We start from the raw sequence: 18,247 nt of genomic DNA, 5'->3' as shown, positions 1-18,247 counted from the left end.
CTCAAACTCTTTGCCCCCCAACAGCTGCAACTTATTACTTCCTCCTGCTGGCGTTAAGGACGTCCAATCCTTGACTGATCACTATCTTAACACTATGACCTCAATAATTAATGAAGTCGCACCCTTGCAGCTAAAAAAAGCCACCGCAAAAATCTCCAATCCCTGGTACGACGGGAGTCTCAATGACGATAGACGCGCCATGCGAATGGCAGAGCGCACCTGGAGATCAGCTCCCTCTGCACTGAACCTAAAAAACCTGAAGAAAAAGAGAAATGCCTACTTCAGGAAAATAAAACGATCAAAATCAGACTTCTTCAGCCGTCAGCTCGACCAAGCCAAAAATCGTCCGAGAAAGCTGTTTGAACTTATCCGAACAGAATTCAAAGAACAACCCCAACCTCTCAACACTATGTGCGAAGCTCCCTCCTGCGAAGACTTCGCCTCTTTCTTTAACCAAAACATAAAGAATGATCTCCTCATGGACGCAAGCCTCTATCCCAAACCCCACTGCATAGCACCCACTAAACCAAAAAACAATGCCACCTGGTCAACCTTTGTCACCTACACGGAAGAAGAAATTGGCAAACTGCTCAGCACTCTGAAACCATCCAATCACCTCACGGACCCCCTTCCTGCTAACGCTGTCAAAGTCCTTACCCTGTCGCTCCTTCCACTCTGGACCAAAATCATTAACAGCTCACTTCAACAAGGGATCATTCCCGACTCCCTCAAAGTCGGACAAGTCACACCTTTGCTAAAGAAACCTACAGCCGACCCCTCTGACCTAAACAACTACCGTCCCATTACCAACATTCCGACTCTTGCCAAACTGCTGGAAAAATGCGCACAAATACAATTGACTAAACACATTACTCAGTTTGATCTCCTCAACTCTCATCAATCAGGCTTCCGAGCAAATCACAGTACTGAAACTGCTATGACTCACATAATCGACGACGCCCTCCAAATCCTAGATCATAATGACACTTGCCTCCTCATCCTCCTTGATCTCTCCTCCGCATTTGACACCGTCAAACATGAGAACTTACTCGAACTATTAAACACAAGAATGGGCCTATCTGGAACTGTGCTCAAATGGTTCACGTCCTTTCTGCATAACAGGTCGCAGAAATTCAAGAGCAACAACTCGATGTCCGCGCCAAGACCTGTATCGCTAGGCGTACCACAAGGATCCTCCCTATCCCCAACTTTGTTCAACCTAGTTATGGAACCTCTCACCACCTTGCTGCAAGAATCCAATGTACACTTCCACATGTATGCTGATGACACCCAACTTTATCTCAAACTACAATCACCCAAAGACCAACTCAACGATCAGAAGCACCCAATCTTGGTTGGCCGCTAATCATCTCAAACTCAATGCCCTTAAAACAGAGTTCCTTCTGATCTCACCACCCGCGAAGATCACTACCGCACAAATGTGGCTTAAAGACCTAACGGCACTTAATGTTCAACCCACCATCGTAGACTCAGCGAAATCTTTGGGCATAACACTTGACACCAATCTCAGCATGCAGGAACACATCAACAAAGCAACTAAGGGAGCGAACTACCAAATCAACACCCTTAGGAAACTTAAACCTTTCCTTCCAGCCAAAGACTTCCAAACTGCGGTACAATCACTAGTCATACCTCGAATAGAATACGGCAGCACCGCCCTCTGCGGTCTCCCCCTAGCTACTACGGCACCCATAAGAGCCTCTTTAAACGCCGCAGCGAGACTTATCACTGGATCAAAAAAACACTCACACATTTCCCCTGACTTCAAATCCCTGAACTGGCTGTCGTTTGAAGCCAGAATACACCTGAAAATCGCTTGTTTGACGCACAAGGCTGTTCACCTGAGCTCACCTAGATACCTCGCTCAGAAGCTGACGATTTCTGGAGGCTCCAGAAACACTAGAGGCACAAACACTCTTTTGCTAAAGCCTAAAAAATTCCGTAAGGAAAAAACCTATAAACGCTCTTTCTCGGGAATGGCTCCCAGGATTTGGAACTCACTCCCCCCTGAAACCAGGCTCATCACCTCTACCATACTTTTCAAGAAAGAAGTAAAAGCGATCCTCATGGCTAAATACACTTGAACCACTACTGGGGAAAAACTACAAAGACTCGATACTCATCTGTACTACTTGTCGAACCCTTTGTATTTTTATTTCGACTTTGAAATTGACTTATTGATTGTTTTATGTTATCACTTCAATGTACTTTTAACATGATTGATGTATCTGCTTATACATGCTCCCCTCCTCTGTAAAGCGCTCTGATATCTGCGAAGATCTTGTTCGCGCTATATAAAACTTTCAAAATAAATAAATAAATTTGGCTAGTTTATTTGATTGTTGCTTCAAGATTTCAAAGAGTTTCCGTGGTCTGTTTTTGGCATTGTCCAATTCCGATCTTATAAATTCCTTTTTGGAATTGATGATCTTCTTGTTATATTGGAGTTGAGACAAGTCAGTGATCTCCTTCTTTTTAGAAATAGACAAAAAACCTGGCTGTTCTCTAAAGTCTAACTCGGCTGTAAGCCTGCGGGCTCACTTTTAAACTGTTCTCTGGGAATGCCAGCACCAGGATGCCTGCTGGGTGACAGCGTGCTCTATAAATTAAATAAATAAAACATCCTTGCAACAGAGCCCAGGAAACAGTTGCACCCTCAAGCGCAATCCTCCGCTTTCAAATCACAAATTGCAAACAACTAACCAGGAAAACTCTTTCAATATAAAGGTAAGCTAAGAAGGGCAGACCTATGGCTGGTGTTGGCATTATATAGTTATATGCTTACCCACAATAATACTAAAACCATAATACGCAGCGGTCAGCAGCAAAATATTCCTTTAAGGCATAGACATCACCCAATGAACAAGCATGGAAAAACTGAAGAGATCTGTCACACATTGTTGGTTAATTCGGAGGGCTTCAATATATTCTTCCACTGCAAGGCCCAACTAGGTATACAATCTGACTGCTTCTTTACATCTTGCAAAGATACACTGATATTAGATGATAATAAAAATGCCCATCCCAACACATCTCTCCACGTCTCTCTCCCTCCAACCATGCCCGCTGGGGACCACAACTATACACAAAATCAGATTGGACAACCCTGTACAGTAACCAGCTAAGCAAGCTATATCCATGGCCATTGGAATTATGTGCTTCTGCGGCTCTTTTCACATAATTATGGTTTTGCCCATTTGCATCATAACCCATCATCTGCAGCATAATCTGCAGATTTTAACCCAAAAATGTTTCTTGCTCAAACAGATCAAAAGTTACAAAAGACATGGCAACTGGTTTGCTCTCAGTAAAAGGCGTGTCACAAAGATTTAATGGTCACCTTTCAGATGCTTATTTCTTTATTTGATTGTTAAACTGTAACTGAGGTGAAGTCTTTGCCCAGATAGAATTACCCAGTGTAAAAATTAAAAAATAATGAAGTAATCCTTTCAAAAAATGCCTTTTCCTGCTGCATAATTTAGTCTACCCTCTGCATAATTTGGTACTCCCTAGGCGAATAATTCCAGTGGCCCTGACTATATAATATGAAATACCATTAAGGTACGTGCAGAGCCGTTCAAATCTACAGCATTTTGACAACCATAAACTGCACTCCGACCCACAATACAATGACCGCACCTTGGTGGTCATCACGCACGACATGGAAACACTTCCCACATATGTTCAAAACAAAGACTACATCCTTTCAGCCATGTAGGCAAGCTCTTCAGTGCCCTCCTAGGGCTAATAACCGCTATATAAGTGCTGCAATACGATACAACAGAGCTGTGAACCAAATTTACCACCTAGCATATTGAAGGGATTGCAAACTGCATGTTATTATCACTTACAAGGCTCCATAAAAATATATATAGGCTACCCTGTTAGGAGGTTTTTTTTTGGGGGGGGGGGGGCGTTTATCAAGTACTCAGACCTTGTTTTTCCTCCTTGACAGCACCTAGTCATCCCATCAGAGCACATTCTTTATCCGTTGTTGAAAAAAACTTGTCTGTCATGGATTGGAACAGTTGGTTTTAGACCACAAACAGGCGTCAGGACCTGGACATGTGGAGGGATGCTCGCGCAGGGTCTCACTAAGTTTTGTAGAGTGATCTTTGTTTTGGCGAATGTGTTTTTCCTGTCCTGAGTACGACTGCATGAAATTCCAAACCAGATGTGAATGAGAACGAGCAGCGACTAAATAGTTTTGCAGTCACAACAGCGGTCCCTCAGTGTTGCTCATGGGAGAATTGATGGGTTAATAGGGTCAAGTGTTTGTCATTTTGATTAATTTTGTGCTTAGTTGTCGTACATTGCACTAGTTTATAACACAATTCCGTTCTTTCCTCTCTTTCTCAAGGTCGAATGTGCCACATTCTGCAGCCCAAGCCATCCAGCAGGTACTGGCTACCGTGGCGACTAGTCAATCTAAGCAGGTACATAATTAATACATTTGCAGCGGCAAAGTACAGTATATCTGCCACATCTTTTCTTTCCCAAATCCAGATTTATGTCATTATCTTGAACCTCCATCACACCTCCATGGGCCCAAATGTAAGCAAGGAAAATTATGTGCTCTGGGGTCCTTTTTTGGTAGAAAAGTCATAAATGGAGTGCCCAAGCCCTTTAATCCCTAGACCTTATTGCCACTGCACCCTCTACACAATTGATAGCCCTGCCTCTGAGGTGATTTGCTAGGCTCTCCATTCTACCCCGCTCCTACTGTCAAACCTTCTATTCAGTCCTCACCCCCTTTGAGGCAGGGTTCTTACATGGTTTCCTATGTAAGTTTTTTCTCTTTAACAGGCTTTTAAAGGTATTTTAAATTGCATGTTTGTGTCACCAAATATGAATTTAGGGAGTTGAGAAAGTTATCAGTCTCCAGTTCTTAAGATTTTCCCTTTGCAACTCTCCAGCTGCAAGCTTCCATTTCCAGAGAGAGGCTTACCTGTTATAAGATTTTATTTCCACAGAAGGAGCCCATAGCGGTTGCTAGGAGTCCAGAAGCATTTTCTATCTAGGGCCCATATTCTTTGCTCATCACTTTTGGCAACAAAATGGCCAGAGCGCATTTTCTTACGCTAATAGTCTCCTGTGTGTCAAAATGTTCCGAAATTTGCAATGCCTCAGAAGCTTTATTCTCATTTAGCCAAAACAACAGCAACATTGGTGACCTTTAAGTAGAAAAGCAAGAAGTCAAGGACGTCATCTTGTCCTTCAGCTGTTGACACAAGGGCACCCCGGCATTTGAGGCATGGCTCAGCAGTTTAGCCAGCTCCTGGGTGAGCTATGCGCTTTTCTGAATTATCAGCAGCCGGTGCAAACCCGCTCAGCTTCAAGAGTTTTATTAGGCCATGCTCCTCATATTTGAACAGCCTGCTCCCGCTGGTACGCCTTCGGGCCCGTGAGTTCCGGCTGGGCCCCTGCTGGATCAACGCCGCCAGCTCCAGCACCAGTGGGGATACTTGGATCCGAGGCTGATGCAGTGCCATCCACATTCTAATCCCCAATTCCGACACAGAGCCGGATGAGCCATGCCTTCCAGGCCGAAGTCTTAGTCCTATTCTTATGGGCTAGGACTTAGGGAGGAGGGGCCGCTGAAGAATACTAACCGTTTGACCCTAATGTGGACTGGTGTGAGGATTTGGCAGAAGCCAGCAGACTGAACATTTCTCCTGATACTAACATGCTTTCTCCCCTTACTGTGGCAATGAAAGAGGGAGCGCCCTTCACAATGGAGGCTAGGAGAGTGGCCAAGGTCCTGGACCCTAACCTGCCCTATGTGGCAATCAAGACTAACAGGGGGGTCTGAAATTGTGCCAATTATGGTATGGATTCAGGAAAAGAACACTGCACTGGAAACCTGATTATTAGGGACCCAGTACTCTACATTCAAAGTTGCATCAAAAGCAGTGCAAATAGCAGGGGTGGGGGGTACTGCAACAGAAACTCTTTTTCCTACATATGGTCTGTGATATGCTTATGAGATCAGTAAACGTTTTTGGAGTATTTAGTCACCCTATTTTTTTTACCTCTTGCATCTACGAAGGATATTCTAATGAGACTCTGCTTTACCAAATCTCTGCCATCTATTATGGGCTGCTGTCTCTCCACTTCCTTTTGCAGTGTAATAGTGCCTTCTATTTTCCAGAGCATCCTGCTGTGCACTATGTATTTTTATGTAGCTTAGAATCACCTTTGTTTAATGTTTTAGAGCATGCCAGGGAGTGCAATGAAGGCAAACCAGTTACCTTTGCTGGCAGGCCTGGCCGCCCCTGCCCAAGTGCCGTCAGTCAACAAAACCACAGGTCAGTGAATCACTTCTAAAGGGGGTTGCATTTGTAATTCATTTGTTTTAGACGTAGTTATAGAGGAAGAATATATAAGCTGATATGATACAGCTGGAAGAGGGATTATAGTCAGGAAAGGAGGAGGTGAGTTGTGCCAAGTTGCTGGAACTGAAATGTCGATTGTACTGAAAAGAGGCAGATGTCAGTGCAGAAATGTGAGACTTGGAGAGATTGACTGTAAGACAGACAGTGTAGTTAAGTGAGTCTATGGCAACTAAGATAAGAACAGGTAGAGGAATAGAAACTGAGAGAGTGGAGATAATGAGGACTGAGTGGAAAGGGAGATGGAAATGAGAACCAAAGCAGGAATAAAGATTTTTTTTTTAAAGGATAGGTGTTCACAAATATTAATGGACCATGACGTTTACTAATCATTTTATCAGGGTTTGGTTTGCTTTGGAAATTTGCCATTTGTTTTTTTACTTTCTAGGACCGGCAGTGTCGAAGTCTGACACGGTCTCCTCCACGTCTGGCACTGCTTCTCAAGTGAGCAAGGCCTTTTCTTTCACTCCGTCAGGGTGAGTATCTGTGCCATTCATTTCTTTTGTGTCACCTTGTTGATGTTTCGTGGCTTATTATTCTTCCTCATCTGTGCACGCTTCCTATGTGCAAGTGTCTGTTGTTAATGCTAGAATGCTACTCCGTTACCTGTGCTCTGTTTCTGATGGACTGGAATTAGCATTGTGTAGCAGAGATCAGTCTGTAATGGTCCTTGCCTTTGCAGTGAATGCCAGCCTTAGGGTCTTGACCGTCTGATGTGCAGTTGTGTTGAGCTGCCAAATTTCCACACTGAGTCTTAATGTTCCCATGTTGACACTGAATGTTTCTTTTTAATGTCTGTCTTCAGGACTGGATTCAGTTTTGATGGAACCTCTGCATCTGCAGGAACCCCTTCCAGCGTTGGCTCCAGTGGCCCAGGTACGCAGAAGATGCCAACATGCGGCACAGTTTCTGACACTTTAGTTTCCTTTCAGTCTACCCCTGCCACCAATAGGAGGCCTCCCTTCGGCCTTGCATGCTTTACTACTTTGAAGACTGAGCTTCTAACCAAATGCTTGTTTGATGAAACCAATGTGTCTGCTCTTGAGAGGTACTTTGTCCTGTGCAAATAGGAGTAAGCAGGTTATCTGAAAGAAACAGGTTAGTATTAGATTCCTTACCTTAGAATATCCCCAAGCGTCGGACTGGATCTGGAAACTTTTGCCTAGCAGTACCCTTGCTCGTCGGCAGGCGTCGTCTGCGGCTCCGCGTCTGTCGTTGTTGGCGCCGGGATGACGTCGCCGGAGTACTTAGACGCCGCCCTCGCGCACTGACGTCAGTTCTTCCTTTTTCCGCGCCAGCAAGTGCCGATCCGGAAAAAGTTGTACCCCAGTAAATTTTTGACTAACATTTTCGATCCTTTTTGATCGTCTTTCAAAGTCTCTAGACTCCGACGGTGCCGGTAGGGATGCCCGGGTTCAAACCCTGCACCGATTGTAGCCGACTCATGTCGGTAACCGACCCCCATCGCCGGTGCCTTCACTGTCTGGGCCCCGACCACAACGCAAGTCCTGCTCCGACTGCCGGGCCCTGACGTCCAAAGCTAGACAGGAGCGGTCCCGCAAGCGACTCTAGCTCCAGCAGAGTCACCACAGTTCCGGGAGTTGACATCAGTCTTCGGGCTCGAAGTCCTCAGGTAAGAGGCACGAGAAGTCGAAGAGGCGACATTGCTCTTCTGACTCCGTCCCCCCCCCCCAGAACGCGAGGCCGGAGATCGAGGCCTTCCTCATGCCCATGAGGTCGCTCAGTCCTCCGTCTGGTTTCGCAGCGCCTTCGGGCCAAGCGGCCCGACTGGGTCCCCAAGTGGGCCGGGTGCTTCAAGCCCAGCGCCGTCGGGTGTTTAGGCCCCAGCGCCGTAGGCAACTTCGGTCCCGACGCCGCAGGGCTCCGCCGGCTCCGGATCCGGGTCGTCGCTGGTCGACCTCAAGACCTCGCCGCTGCCGGCCTCCAGGGTGTCGCCCCCGGCCCCGTCCCAGGACGACGCCGTCCCCGTTCCTACCCTCGATTCGGGTCTGGCGCCGTATTCGACGCCGCTTGGAGATTTCTACTTCTACGACCCGGCCCCATCCTTTGAACCTGAGTACCAGGTGATGGGTGGCGAGGAGGATTAGGAGGGGTCCGAGGACCCTCTGGCACGTGAGTGCCAGTCTTCTCAGGACTGGGCAGGTAAGCTTGTGGAGGCCAGTGGTCTGGACACTTAGCCCGACACTGGTTTTGTCTCCCCTCCTACCGTGGCTACGGAGGAGGGGGCAGCCTATAGTGTGGTGCTGACGCGGGCTGCCAAGGCCTTGGGCCTAGAGCTCCCCGTCGCGGCTGTGAGGACTAACCTCACTGAGGTCCTTAAACCGCAGGCAAGCTTGGCCGAGCCTCTGCTGCCGTTTAATGAGGCCTTGTCAGACGTTCTTCTGGGCACTTGGTCCAAGCCCACTACAGGTCCGCCTGTAGATAGGAACGTGTCCAGGCGCCACCGCCTGGCTCCGGGCGACCCTTGCTTCCTGTCCACCAACCCAACCCCCGAGAGCCTGGTCATCCAGGCCTCTAACTCCCAGACCGCATTCCCGACGGCTCCCCCCGATCGGGAATCCAAGAGGTACGAACAGTATGGTAAAAAGATGTTCTCCTCACTTAGTTTGGGGTTGCTGTCAGTCAACACCGCGTGCCTCTTGGGCCGTTACAACCACTCTCTGTGGGACACGGTCGCGGACGTGCTGCCACAATGTCCGGAGGGGGTCCGGACTAAACTCACCCAAGCCCTTGTGGAGGGTCGAGATGCGGCACGGTATTCCATCCGGTGTGGGCTGGATACCACGGACTCGCTGGGCAGAGCGATGGCAACGACGGTGGCGATTCATCGCCACGCCTGGCTGAGGTCCCCCAACTTTTCAGCTGATGTCCAAAACACCCTTATGGACATGCCGTTTGATGGCTGTCGCCTCTTTGGCGACAAGGCAGACAGTGTGCTTGAGCGCTTTAAGGACTCCAGGGCTACGGCCAAGTACTTGGGCCTCTCAGCCCCGCACCAGTAAACTGTTGCCTTTCGCTAATTTTGTGGCCAAGGAAGGGGCGCCCCCACACGTCCTCCCAGCCACGGCCCGCAGACGAATATCCAGCGTAGTGGCGGTCGTGGTAACCGCCGTGGCGGCGGTCGGGGACAACGGCAAGGTCAGTCCACACCTACCCCTGCAGCATCCGCCTCAAAACCCTCCTAGTCCGAGCTTTCAGACCCTGTGACGCCAGTGGGGAGCAGGGTTCGCCATCACCTCCACTGGCACACTGTCCCATCGAACAGGTGGGTGCTGCAAATCGTCTGAAGGGGCTACTCCATCCCCTTCGAGGCGACCCCTCCAGCCATGCCACCGCAGTACCACCGCGTGTCGGGGGATCACTTGAGTTTTCTGCAAGAGGAAGTTGCTGCCCTCTTGGCCAAGGAGGCCATTGAGCGCGTTCCTGGGCCAGAAGTAGGGTGTGGTTGTTACTCCCACTACTTTCTGGTTCCCAAGAAGGGCAAAGGGGGCCTACGCCCTATCTTGGACCTGCGGAACGTCAACAACTTCCTCTGGAAGGAGAAGTTCAAGATGCTGACTTTGGCTCAGGTCTTAGCTGCCCTGGACCCGGGAGACTGGATGGTAGCGTTGGACTTGCAGGACGCTTATTTTCACATCCCCGTCCTGCCGGCCCTCCGGCGTTACCTACCGTTCATGGTAGGCCACAAGCACTTTCAGTTTACCCTGCTTCCCTTCGGCCTTACCAGCGCCCCACGGGTGTTCACGAAAGGGATGGCGGTGGTCGCTGCTCATCTGCGCAGGTTAGGGGTTTCAGTCTTCCCCCTACCTCGACGACTGGTTGTTAAAGGCGGGCTACCGAAGAGCGGGTTCAGGATATTCAGACTGTGATTCCGATCTTTTAGCCGTTATCCTGAGTCTCGGTCAGGTGGACGCTGCGGCTTCTGGGGCTGATGGCCTCCTGAATCCTTCTGGTGCATCACGCCCAGTGGCGGATGCGGGCTCTGCAGTGGGACCTGAAGTTTCAGTGGGCCCAGCATCAGGGCAACTTGTCCGACCATGTCTTGATGTCGGAGGGCACTGCAAGATAGTTGCAGTGGTGGCTCACGGACCGCGATTGGGTCAGCGGTAGATCCCTCTCCCTACCCCAACTGGAGCATGTAGTTGTGACGGACGCGTCCCTCCAGGGCTGGGGGAGCCGCATGGGCCGGGGCAGAGATCAGACGCCTCTGATCTCCGGCGGAGTCCCGGCTCCACATCAACCTTCTGGAGCTGCGGGCGATCCGGCTTGCACTGAAGGCATTCCTCCCCTCTGTCCGGGGGAGTGTAGTGCAGGTGTTCACGGACAACACCACAGCCATGTGGTACTCCAACAAACAGGGCGGGGTAGGGTCGTGGACCCTATGCCAGGAGGCTCTGCGCCTCTGGCAGTGACTGGAACATCAGGGCTTGACCCTGGTGGTTCAACACCTGGCAGGTTCCCTGAACGCCAGGGCGGACGAACTCCGCCGTCGGTGCATAATGGATCACGAATGGCGTCTGAACTCGGACGTGGCGCAAGGCCTCTTTCAGCAGTGGGGAGAGCCTTGGTTAGATCTGTTCGCCACAGAAGAGAACGCACAATATCATCAGTTCTGCGCATTGGAATTTCCAAGGCTGCACTCGCTCGGAGACGCTTTTCGTCGCGAGTGGAACTGCGGTCTGTTGTACGCCTTTCCGCCTATACCACTTCTGCCCAGAGTGCCCAATTTATCCTTGTGGCTCCGGACTGGGCGCGAAGATACTGGTATCTTGAGCTACTCAGCATGTCTGTTGATCCCCCGATTCGTCTGCCTCTACAGGAGGACCTTCTGTCGCAGCAGCAGGGGACGGTCCTCCACCCGAACCTGTCCAGTCTCCACTTACATGCGTGGAGATTGAGCGGCGGCAGTTGAGGCCATTTGGCTTGCCTCCTGAAGTTTGTAATGTGATTCTGGCAGCCAGGCGTCCCTCCACAAAATCGGTATACGCCTGCAGATGGAACAAATTTGTGGCATGGTGCACAGCAAAGGCTGTGGATCCCCTTTCTGCCCCTCTTTCAGAGGTTCTCCTTTTTCTTCTCTCTCTTGCCCAGCAGGGCTCTGCTCTGGGCACTATCAAGGGCTACCTCTCTGCTATTTCCGCCTTCCTAAGGCTCCCTGATCAGCCCTCGTTGTTCAAGTCCCCAGTTGTAAATAGGTTTTTGAAGGGCATCACTCATATGTTTCCTCCTGTTCCTTTCGTGATGCCTCAGTGGGACTTGAACCTTGTTCTGACCTATCTGATGTGCGCTCCTTTCGAGCCACTTCATAACGGTCCTCTTCCTCTCCTTACTCTGAAGACTGCATTCCTGGTTGCCATCACCTCTGCCAGGAGGGTGAGTGAGCTCCATGCTCTTTCCTCTAAACCTCCCTTCATTTCTGTCCATCCGGACAAAGTTGTGTTGCGGACGCGACCCTCTTTCCTGCCCAAGGTAGCCACAGCCTTCCACATCGGGCAGTCCATCACCTTGCCCACCTTCTTTCCGCCTACGCATCCCTCGAAAGAGAAAGAGAAAGAGAGGCTCCACCGCCTGGACCCAAAACGTGCACTCTCATTGTACTTGGATCGCACACGCCAGTTCCGGGTGGATGACCAACTCTTTGTTGGTTACGTGGGCGCTAAGAAAGGTCGGTGGGTGCACAAGCGGACCATCTCCCGGTGGGTCGTGTTGTGCATCAAGGTATGCTACTCTTTGGCTAAAAAGGAGCCTCCTGTTGGGCTGAGGGCCCATTCCACTCAGGCCATGACGGCTACTACTACCCTGGGTCGGGAAGTCCCCTTGGCAGGACATCTGTCAGGCAGCTACGTGGGCCTCGCTGCACACGTTTGCAAGACACTGCTGCCTGGACAGCCAAGTCCGGAGAGATGGCTTCTTTGGCCGTTCCGTTCTCCAGGACTTTCCGGTGTGATCATTGGTTCGCAGACCCACCACCGGGGTTGGTATTGCTGGGGTATCTATTCTAAGGTGAGGAATCTAATACTAACCTGTTTCTTTCAGATAACGATATATCTGGAAGAAACAGTAGTTAGTATTAGATTCCTTACCGCCCCACCCATCCTCCCCGTTCTGCGAACCGATATCTAGGGTTAAGGTCATCCCCTTCGAGGGCCTTAGTTTCATGGCACCAGTGTTGGTTTTTATCATGGGTCTGCGTTTCTGGCGCGGAAAAGCTATACATAAGAACTGACGTCCGCGCGCGAGGGCGGCGTCTAAGTACTCAAGCGACGTCATCCCGGAGCAGACGACGCCTACCGACGCGCAAGGGTACTGCTACGCAAAAGTTTCCAGATTCAGTCTGACGCCTGGGGATATTCTAAGTTAAGGAATCTAATACTAACTACTGTTTCTTACAGATAAGCGTTTCTACCACTCATAGAAAGGAAATTGATAAAAAAATTATTTAAAAGCATGGATATGTGTTTGCATTGCTCATAATCTCTAGGAACGCCTCTTTTTCATTCTGTTCCATTGTTGCTCAGCTTGTCTACACCCTTGGAGGAGACCAACCATATGCACATTCCTCCTTGTTTGAGACAGTTTGAAGGCTGATGAGAGTGTGCTTGCCAAAAAGGACCTGTGGTTGGTGGTGTTCCATTCAAGGGTGGTGTACTCTAGCCATTAGTGTTTTACTGATTTGTGTATGGTTGGATCTCTTTAATGGTGTAGGGATTTGGAAAAACAACATAATCAAATGCAGTCTCCAGGTATGCCAACGATTTAAGATTTTGCTAGTATCTCCATCACTATAATAGGGAGTGTCTGGTTTTGGAGGGTCAGAGAGAGGTTATTGAAATCCCAACCAATTTGTTCTGGAGAGGCTACATCATGTACGCAAGTAAAAACATGACTGCTGTCTAGCAGGATGAGGGGGGTGAGTCTGCAGGTACCTTTGTGGCCGCCTTACTGGCCACCCACTTCTGATTAAAAGAGTCTATGACGGAGATAATACATGATGCGTTGCTGCCGGCTGGACCCTTTGTATTTTCATATACTAAGAAGCATCCTGTCTCTGCTGCTTAGGATGGTTTATTTGGAGGGCTGGAAGGGGAGAACAAGGTTCAGGAAAGCGTCTGGCTTATTCCTTGAAGGAGGTCACAGACTTGCAGTTGGTACACAAGGATATCCATGGAACAGAACACTTTTGTACTCTTGAAGGATAGGGTAAGACATCCATGTGAATCTCTCGAACAGTGGTGGAGACACCTAGTAGCATTCTGAGGCTCAGTTGGTTTGCAGCTGCAAATGGTAACCCTTCCCATAAGTCGACACAGGAGGAGCTGTTCATCTTTAGGTCAATGCTTTCTTGAAATGCTCCCTGTGATTTATTTCTTTGTTTTTATCCACAGCATCATCTGCTCCTGCTAAAGAGTCCAGTCTGCCTGGCGCCTTCTCCTTTGGCACTGCTGCGACTAAGCCTCTGTTTGGCACAGCCTCCGAAAGTAACTTCAGCTTTGGCGCGTTAAAACTCCCCATCAGCTCTACAATTACTACATCTACCAACTCTACCAAGTCTTCTTTAATCTCTGTTTCCAGTTCTGCACCAAGCAAACCTGAAGCCCAAACAGCGAAGCCTGGAGAAAGTTTCTTCCAAAATTCATCAGCCGGGGAGACCCTTGGCAGCTTTTCAGGACTTCGAGTTGGTCAGGCAGATGAGAATACACCATCTGATGTCCTAAAAGCACCACCACCTATTCTGGCAGCTGAGCAGCCCCTGAAAACACCTGCATTAGCATCTGGATTCTCATTTGGAGGGAGCTTGCAGACGGGGAAGGCAGCTGAAAGCACTACTACCTCTGTTTCTTCCATCATAGCACCCACAGTTACTGCCAAAAGTGCTGTAGGCAATCTGTTTGGCAGTGTCCAGCTGACTTCTGGTCCTTCCAATGCTCTCTTTGGTCATGGGGGAGTTACATCAAACTCAGGCAAGGCAATGTTTGCTTTTGGTATGCCTCAGCTAAGTAGCAACACCGTATCTAGCTCCACCGATGAGACAGTGACTACTTCAACCCCCACACCCCTGTCTTTCAGTAGCCTGTTGAGCTCAGCACCAGTTATGCTGACAGCGACAAGCACTGGAAACGGGGAACCAGTTTCATCTGCTGATGTTCCAAGCAGAGCTGAAGCTATTGTGTCCTCTTCCAGTCATTCACTACCAACTCCACAACAAGCTCCTAATGAACAGATTACAGACCCTGCAGGTAGTAATGCATCTGCCACTGCCCAAGATAATAAGCCTCTAGAAACAACCACCACAGTTACCAGTACCACCTTAGTGGCAACCCCAGGAGGGGCAGTTTCTGCAGCCGCGCCACTTACCGACAGCAAGCCAGGCACTGTCCCCTCTGCACCCATGCCTGACCAGAGCATTCCTTCTCAGAGTACAGTTCCAACTCTTCTCCCCCCTCTTACCACTGCAGCTACTTCCCAACCAGAAGGCAGCAGTACCAGTGCCCCTGCAGCAAGCTCAGCACTAGGCACTTCGCAGGCTCCTGCAGCTCCCTCAGCTACCACAGTCCCGGCACTTACATCAGATCCCACGGCACCCCCATTAGTCATTAAAGACACCACCTCAGCAGCAGCACCTGTGTTTGGTCAGGTGGTAACTACCACAGCACCTTCTCTCTTCAGTCAGCCACCAAGCGGCAGTACTACTGTGACCACTTCTGCTACTACGACAAGTGGATCTGCCTTTGGGGTGCCCGTATTTGGCAGCACAGCATCTAGTGGATTTACCCAGCCAGTGTTTGGCCAGACTCCAGCCTTTGGGCAGACAGCAACCAGTTCGGCTAGCAGCTTCTCATTTGGACAGTCTGCGTTTGGAGCAGTGCCAGCCTTTGGGCAACCTGCCTCTACAGCAGTGTCGGGCAGCAGCAGTCTCTTTGGGACTGCCTCAAGCACCAGCAGTGCAGCCTCCTTCTCCTTTGGGCAACCGCCCACTGGCACAAGTGGGGGTGGAAGCCTCTTTGGACAGGCCGCCACGCCAGCCTTTGGCCAGAGTGCCACATTTGGCCAGGGAGGCTCCCTGTTTGGAAATGTTCCGGGGACCACCACTACCACGTGCTCCTCAGGATTCAGCTTTGGGCAGCAATCAGGTGAGTGCAGATCACATTTCTTTGTGTTTCAGAATGCACCTGGCAGTGACTGTGCAGGTGTGTGTGTGTCTGTGAGTGTGTGTGTGAGAGACACGGATCTTTTGATGTATTTGGGTGGTAGCGGTCAGAAGTCAACTTTCATAGTGCCTCCTATCTTTGTGCAAGGTTGCATTAGCTCCTAACAGTGAAGTGTTGCACTAGGTTTGCTGTGTGGGGTGCCTTTACAATGAAGATGTCAGTCTTTTACGTTTGTTCAAACTCCCAATGACAAATGACCGAAAGGACCCAGGAGAGAAGGAATTGTGTTGCAGAAGTAATCCTGCACTGCACTCTTCTAGCATTAAATATAATCTCTAAACTTTCTATTTCTGTTGTAATCTGAATGCTAACACTAGCCAAAGGGGACCAGGAGCTTCCCCTGCACTGTGTTTTTTCCATGCCACAGGAGAGTAATGAATTTCACATTTCTTTTGAGTCCTTGGGGGTTGCTTAGGGTGTATAATGTATGAGAAACACAATGAACATAGAGCACAAAGTCGCAGTGCTGACTTTGCATGGACCACTGAATTCCCATTGCACTCACTGCCTCTTCTCCACACATACCAAAGCAAAGGTAAAATAAATTTGTTGTTAAATATTAAAGTTTACAGGACCAAAGTAAATAAAGAAATCGGAGACAACTGTCTGCTGATCTCTTTTATGAATGTATATGTCCACCTTTAATTAGCCTACATATACCTCATTTGCACGCCTGCATCCTTAAGCAGCCTCTCATAATCTAAAGCAGTTTCTTGGCTTTCCAGTTAATTTCTTAGTTGTTTCTTACACTTGCATGTGCATTATTTGGTGTCGTCCTACATGCTTTGTTGATTGTTACATCTGTTCATGCTTTGTTCATTCATCTGTCTCTGTGCCTTATTGACTTATAGTCCCGTATATGACTCATTAGTTTATGCACATTCATTTGTCCTGTTGGGTCACATAACTATAAGAGTCTTCTTTATTGGTAAACCTGTATGTGCCTCATTTTTACCTACGCCTGATGGTGTACGCGTACTTGTATTATCTGAGCATAAATATTGAGTCTGAAAGTTGCAAGACCAACAAGATGTTGACATTAAACTCTCTCCCTCCAATAGCTTTTTTTTGGTGACCTCTAGAGCTGAACAGATGAGTGTTTTTCTTTCCTTTGTGGGCGCGTGTACCCATTTTGTTCCAGCAATGATATTTGCCAAAGTAGGACAGTCCCATTAGATCACTTCTTTACAGTTCTTGACGTTGTCTCTGATTTTGACATTGAACATTTTTCTGGACTCCAGAGCAAGGAAGCTTGTCTTATTGTACATCTTAGTAGTGGAGAGGAGGTGGTCTCTCTTTGCTCTACACCCAGTAGTTGAGCATACTCTTCATCTGGAGGAAGTATTTTCATGAGCAGAAACAACAATTTCCAAGATCTCCAGCAAACTGGGCTTGAAAAAGATGGACTTCTGTGACCTTGGAAAATACCTCTGTCCATTTATTGTTTTTTAGAAAGAGGCTACATGTGAACTCTTTCGATACCTGTCTTAATCATGACTGTCATCTAGTATGTCTTCCAAATTGCTTTTCTTGGCACTATAATTGGAGTGGCCTTGAAAATGGGAGGCTCCAAAGCCTGTGGCTTGCTTATAGTCCCAGAGTTAGCCCATCAGTTCTGGTTCTCAGAACTACAGCTCTATATATCTCAGCTTATGGTATTCCAGACTTTCTCACTTCAAGTCTCTCGACATGATTTTCCAATCTGTAAATGACCATTTTACAAATACTTAAATTGGGTTTTCAATGCAAATGTGTTGTCCTTTTCTGTAAAAATTTACCAGAGAAAACACTCCAGTGTAGATGGTTCTTGAAAAGTTTGTTTAGAGCACTGCCTTTTCATGACTGTATTATCTTGAGTGTGACTGATGCCTGCCCTCAATCCCTTTAGACATTCGCTCCTGTTCAATAAAGCCGTTGCTTTTCTCTCAGCTGTCAATCCTGCAGGAGGGTGGCTGAAAAGTAGGCTTTCTGTAGGGATCGAACTTTCATGGTTTTCTCACACACTAACCTTCATTTCTTGCAAGTGATTTTGCATTTCATCTAGTGACCATTTTTTATGTCTTAGTCCTCCAAATTAAATGTGTTTTTTTATATTCTGTCTAGAGCAGAAGTTCTTAACCCTTTGACTTGGGTGGATCTCCACTGACACACAACTGAAAAGACTGGGAACTCCCCACCAAGTGAATTCTAAAATTTGAGCCTCAAAACAATACACAAAACATAGAAACAAATATACATCAGTGTAGGAAACAGAAATGTTGTTGCCGCTGTCACCCCCTCACGTTTTGCCATTTTTTTTGACTACCCGATGCTGCTTTTCAACTCCATGCACGGAGGCCTGCTAAGCAGACCTCCGTGCCAGTGCTCTTTTCCATAAAACAAGGAAAGCTTAATTGTAAACCAATTGGCATGGACTTTAGCACCCCTGAAAGTCCCTAGTAAATGGTATCCAGGGCATGGATAGCATAGGGTGTGTCCCTTATGGGCTGCAGCATGTCTTATGCCACCCTAAGGGACCCACAAACACATTGCATGCAGGCTGCCATTGCAGACTGTGTGTCGTGGTGTGAGAAAACAATTTCCTTTGGAGAATATTGTATCATG

The 18,247-nt window shown here is 48.5% G+C and overlaps 1 protein-coding gene across 4 annotated transcripts in view; it reads left to right on the top strand.

Annotated features, from left to right (window-relative positions):
- Positions 1-18,247, top strand: part of NUP214 (nucleoporin 214) — a 438,399-nt gene that overhangs the window by 294,904 nt on the left and 125,248 nt on the right. For all 4 annotated transcript variants that reach the window (XM_086924798.1, XM_086924800.1, XM_086924799.1 and 1 more), the window contains exons 25-29: positions 4,382-4,457; positions 6,236-6,329; positions 6,802-6,889; positions 7,219-7,289; positions 13,820-15,565. In XM_086924798.1, coding sequence (XP_086780924.1) covers positions 4,382-4,457; positions 6,236-6,329; positions 6,802-6,889; positions 7,219-7,289; positions 13,820-15,565 — 2,075 coding nt within the window. The remainder of the gene's footprint in view (positions 1-4,381; positions 4,458-6,235; positions 6,330-6,801; positions 6,890-7,218; positions 7,290-13,819; positions 15,566-18,247) is intronic.

The sequence above is a fragment of the Lissotriton vulgaris genome, chromosome 5 (assembly GCF_964263255.1).
Source record: "Lissotriton vulgaris chromosome 5, aLisVul1.2, whole genome shotgun sequence".
Lineage (NCBI taxonomy): Eukaryota > Metazoa > Chordata > Amphibia > Caudata > Salamandridae > Lissotriton > Lissotriton vulgaris.
Note: the sequence above shows the minus strand (reverse complement) of the source record. Positions and strands in the feature narration are given on the sequence as shown.